Consider the following 5,278-nt stretch of genomic DNA (forward strand, 5'->3'; position numbering starts at 1 on the left):
CATTATAATACTTTTAAACTGACATAATTACACACAAAATAAATTATAAATATATCCAAAATAATATCATTATTTGTACACATCCTTTTGGTCCTATTTAATTTCGTTTTCTAAAATCTAAGTCATTTTCATATTCATGGATTCTTTTATTTATGCAATCTCCATCCTTTTAAACCAATTTTATACACAAATAATTTTGAGATTCCCTGTTATTGAAAAACTAAAATAACAGAGTTACAACCCTAACGTTATTGGAGGAGGTTCAAGGTGCCAAGGACGTAGACAGACACAATAATAACACCTGTCATCAAGCAATTGGTGGTAGTAATGCAGATTTAACGAAGGCAGGCCTGGAAATTGACTCGGTTAGTGCCAGAAATTTTTCGGTCCAACATGTGAAGGAGGGATACGGTGACAGAGACAACTATAAAAGGGAACAAGGACATGCAAATGATGACGAAGACAGTAATAATGAGTATGTAAATCTGGATGAACAACTGCTGGAAAACCGAAAGACATGGGAGTTAGCGGAAGAATCCGGAGCAATGCTGCTCAATGAAGAAGATGACATTATGGGTATCCTCCAAGAACAGAATGAAGAGATTGCTCAAAAAAGAAGATTGAAAAAACAGAAGGCTAAAGTAAGACGGAGCAGACCCAAAAAACTAAAAAAGGTGTGTAATAATATTTTTAAATGATTATTAGTTCATGAAATATTAGGGGGTTAAGGGGTGATGGGAAGTTGAGAATGGTGAAAGAACTTAAGAGGAAGCATAGGTTGGATATGTTAGGTTTGGTAGAGACTAAAAGACAACTAGTAACAAGGTTTGATGTTTTGAAAATATGGGGGTACGATTGTGTGGAGTGGGAGTATGTGGAGTCTGTTGGTGCATCTGGCAGGTTGTTATTAATGTGGGATGATGGTTTCTTTAAAATGAGAAATTGCTATAAAGGTGAGCAATGGCTATGTGTTGAAGGGATACTGTCAGAGAATACTATTAACTGTGCTTTTTTCTTGGTTTATGGTGCTCATACTAGAGATGAGAAACTTGTTGTGTAGGAGGAGCTGAGTTACATGGCTGGTTTATGCCCAGGCACCTGTTGTTTTCTTGGAGACTTTAATGAGATTGGACAAGTGGAAGAAAGGCGAGGCTTAGAAAGCTTACCTTTGTCGGCACAAGACTATAAGAATTGGGTACATGACATGGGTTTGGTGGACCTACCGATTTCTGACCGTAAGTTTGCATGGTTCAGAGGACAGTCATGCAGCCGTATTGACAGAGCTTTGGTTAGTTTGGAATGGCTTGAGGCATTTTTGGAGACTCGCTTGAGAGGTGGTCCACGGGGTTTGTCAGATTATTGTCCTATCATAGTGGAAGAGAAGAGGCTAAGAGATGGACCGAGGCCGTTCCGAAGTCTAGATTCGTGGTTTACTCATGAAGGATTTTTAAGGATGGTCAAGGAGGAATGGAGAGGGCTAGAAGAGATACCATTCACTGATAAACTGAAGGCATTGACGGTTCCTTTGGGAAGATGGCATAGAGATAACTTTGGTGATATGGACAAGAGAATTTTGAAGTTTGAGGAAGAGATTCAGAAGATTGATGACATGGTCGGTAATGGGAGCTATGATGGACAGTGGAAGCAAGACGAAAGGCGTTAGTTACTTTTTTCGAGAAATGGTATGTGAGGAAAGAACTACATTGGAAGCAAATGTCAAGGTCGCGGCATGCGAGGGACATGGATAAAAATACGAGGTACTTCCACAACCTAGCTTCTGCCAAACGGAGAAATAATAGGGTTGATACTCTAGTCATTAATGGAAGCTTGATAAGGAATCAAGCTAGGATTAAGCTTGCCATCAGGGAGTTTTATAAATACTTATATCATCAAGAGAGGTCTCCTGAGGTGGGGTTCAGAGATGGTCTGGTGGAAAGGATTAGCGAGGAGGATTCTATTGCTTTAGAGATGCTTTTGTCACCTGAGGAGGTTAAAGAGGCAGTGTGGGATTGTGAATCGTCCAAGGCTCCAGGATGTGACGGTTACAACATGAATTTCATAAAGAAGTGTTGGACTGATATAGGTTCGGATTTCACGGCAGCGGTACTGGGCTTTTTCCAATCTTCAAGGTTGCCGCCTGATGCTAATATCACGTGGGTGGCGTTGGCCCCCAAGTTTACTGGTGCTAAGAAAATCAAAGATCTGCGTCCGATTAGCATGGTGGAGTGTGTATACAAGATAATTTTGAAGATGCTGGTTAGGAGAATGAGAGGTGTTATGCCAGGATTAGTAGGCGAGACACATAGTGCTTTTGTTAAGGGTCGGAAGATTCATGACGGGGCTCTAATCGCATGAGAAACGGTTCAGTGGATCAAACAGAGGAAGAAGGAAGCGGCAATAATAAAGCTAGATTTCTAGAAAGCATATAACAGAGTCAAGTGGAGTTTTGTGGACCTTGTTTTACAGAAGATGGGCTTTGGTCGAAGATGGAGGGGGTGGGTTATGGAGTGTGTCAGCACGTGCTCTATGTCAGTATTGATAAATGGCTCGCCGTCCAAGCCATTCAAGATGGAAAGGGGCCTGCGGCAAGGAGATCCTCTGTCCCCATTTCCCTTCGTACTTGTTGTTGATGTCCTACATAGGATGATTGGAGAGGCTGTGAGAAACGGTCGCATATCACCGTTGTTGGTTGGGAGAGATCATATTGAGCTGTCGCATCTACAATTTGCAGATGATACTGTCTTATTCTGCCCTCCTGAGGAAGAGACAATCAAGAACTACAGGAAGTTGCTTCGATGCTTTCAGTTGATGTCAGTTTAAGTATTAACTTTGATAAATCTAGCTTGATCCCTATTAACTGTGATGAGCAGTGGGTACAACGTATATGCAGTGTGTTGGGCTATAAGCAAGCCAATCTACCAGTTAAATATCTAGGCATCTCGCTAGGAGCAAACCCAAGGATGGTTAAGACGTGGAAGCCAGTAATAGACAAAATGGAGGAGAAGCTTAACCTCTGAAAGGCCAATATCCTCAATAAGGCTAGTAAGTTGGTACTTATCAAATCTGTGTTAAATAGCCTACCAGCTTATTATCTGAGCCTGTATAAGATGCCAAAGACTGTTGCAGAGAAACTGATTTCCTTGCAGAGGAGATTTCTACGGAGTAAAGAGGATGGTAAGAGTGGTATGGCTTTGGTTAAGTGGGAAGTGGTTCAGACTCCTAAAAAGCTAGGTGGGTTGGGGGTTGGGGATGCCATGATACGAAATTTATCTCTTCTGTTTAAATGGTGGTAGAGGTTCTCTAAAGAGGAGTGTCTGTTGTGGAAGAAGGTTGTCTGTTCCTGTAACAACCTGAATCCAAATGAGCTCCTATCATCCCAAGAACTACTTATTCGAGGAGGCCAGTGGAAGGATATTTGTCAGCTACAATTTAAGAATCAGAAGTCAGGCAGAAGATGATTACTGGGTTGTCCATGGAGGTGGGTGACGAGAGACGAACTCGGTTTTGGAAGGATGTCTGGATTCATGGAGGTTCTTTGAAAGATCGCTTTCCAAGGCTCTTCTCAGTTTCAAACCAAACAGGATCAATGATAGGGGATTGTGGGTTTTGGGATGCGTTAGCTTGGATATGAAATTTTCAGTGGAGGAGAGAATTATTCTAATGGGAGTTGGATTTAGTGAACCAGCTTCACCACACTCTGAGGCTAGTTAAACTTGATCTTGGAAGAGAGGATAGAGTTGTATGGAGGTATGATAAACAAGGAATTTTCTCTACTAACTCATTTATGCAGGTATTGCAGGTGAAAATGGTCTCGGAGGATATATCAAGCTACAGTTTTACAAGGACTATTTGGAAAGGCCTTGTCCCACCGAGAGTAGAGTTGTTTGTCTGGTTTGTCCTGATTGGCAGAGTCAATACAAAGGAGAGACTGAGTCGGCTTAGGGTCATTCACCAAGAAGATACTTTATGTGTTTTATGTAACAATGGTGTTGAATATGGCCACCACATATTTCTTGGTTGTAGCTTTTCTTGACAGGTATGGTGTGCTTGGTTATTATATGTTGGAATGCAATGGGCTTGTCCAGGTACAGTAAAGGAACACTTCCAAAGTTGGACTGTGAACTCAAAAACAAAACAAGAGTGCAAGAGATGGATGGTGTGTTTCTGTGCGATCATTTGGAACATATGGTTGGAACGGAACCGGAGGATTTTTTAGAACAAAAGAAAAGGGGTTGAGGAGATTATCAACTGTCTTTTCTAAGCTACAAGGAGTGGATAGGTACAGACCCCTTCTGTTGTTGATGGCAATGCCGGAGATGACAAAGGGATATCTACGTTTGCTTTTTGTTCTGTTTATTTTATTTTGTTTGATACTATATTGCTACACTCCTTGCTCCAGTTGTTGTGTTGAGCTCTTCGTTAGAAAAAAAAAACAGAGTTACAACCCCTTGATAACTGATGAGCGGATAATTTATACGCTTTTTGACATTGTTTTTAGTATATTTTTAGTAGGATCTAGTTACTTTTAGGGATATTTTCATTAGTTTTTATGTTAAATTCACATTTCTAGACTTTACTATGAGTTTGTGTGTTTTTCTGTGATTTCAGGTATTTTCTGGCTGAATTTGAGGGACTTGAGCAGAAATCAGATTCAGAGGTTGAAAAAGGACTGCTGATGCTGTTGGATTCTAACCTCCCTGCACTCAAAGTTGATTTTCTGGAGCTACAGAACTCGAAATGGCGCGATTCTAATTGCGTTGGAAAGTAGACATCCAGGGCTTTCCAGCAATATATAATAGTTCATACTTTGGCCAAGAATAGATGACGCAAACTGGCGTTCAACGCCAGCTCTCTGCCCAAATCTGGCGTCCAGCGCCAGAAAAGGATCCAAAACCAGAGGTGAACGCCAGAAATGGATCAAAACCTGGCGTTCAACTCCACAAATGGCCTCTGCACGTGGAAAGCTAAAGCTCAGCCCAAGCACACACCAAGTGGGCCCCGGAAGTGGATTTATGCATCAATTACTTACTCATGTAAACCCTAGTAGCTAGTTTATTATAAATAGGACATTTTACTAATGTATTTGACATCCTGGATCCTGGATTGTATTTTGATCCTGTGATCTCGTTTTGGGGGCTGGCCATCTCGGCCATGCCTGGACCTTTCACTTATGTATTTTCAACGGTAGAGTTTCTACACTCCATAGATTAAGGTGTGGAGCTCTGCTGTTCCTCAAAGATTAATGCAAAGTACTACTGTTTTCTATTCAATTCATCTT

At 41.2% G+C, this 5,278-nt stretch overlaps 2 protein-coding genes across 2 annotated transcripts; both read left to right on the forward strand.

Annotated features, from left to right (window-relative positions):
• Positions 1,741–2,355, forward strand: LOC107610781. Its single transcript, XM_016312783.1, has one exon. It carries the CDS (start codon positions 1,741–1,743, stop codon positions 2,353–2,355), a length of 615 nt encoding a protein of 204 aa, XP_016168269.1.
• LOC107610782 lies at positions 2,470–3,017 on the forward strand. Its single transcript, XM_016312784.1, has 2 exons — positions 2,470–2,810; positions 2,891–3,017. Exons 1-2 carry the CDS (start codon positions 2,470–2,472, stop codon positions 3,015–3,017), a joined length of 468 nt encoding a protein of 155 aa, XP_016168270.1.

Source organism: Arachis ipaensis, chromosome B08, assembly GCF_000816755.2.
Source record: "Arachis ipaensis cultivar K30076 chromosome B08, Araip1.1, whole genome shotgun sequence".
NCBI lineage: Eukaryota > Viridiplantae > Streptophyta > Magnoliopsida > Fabales > Fabaceae > Arachis > Arachis ipaensis.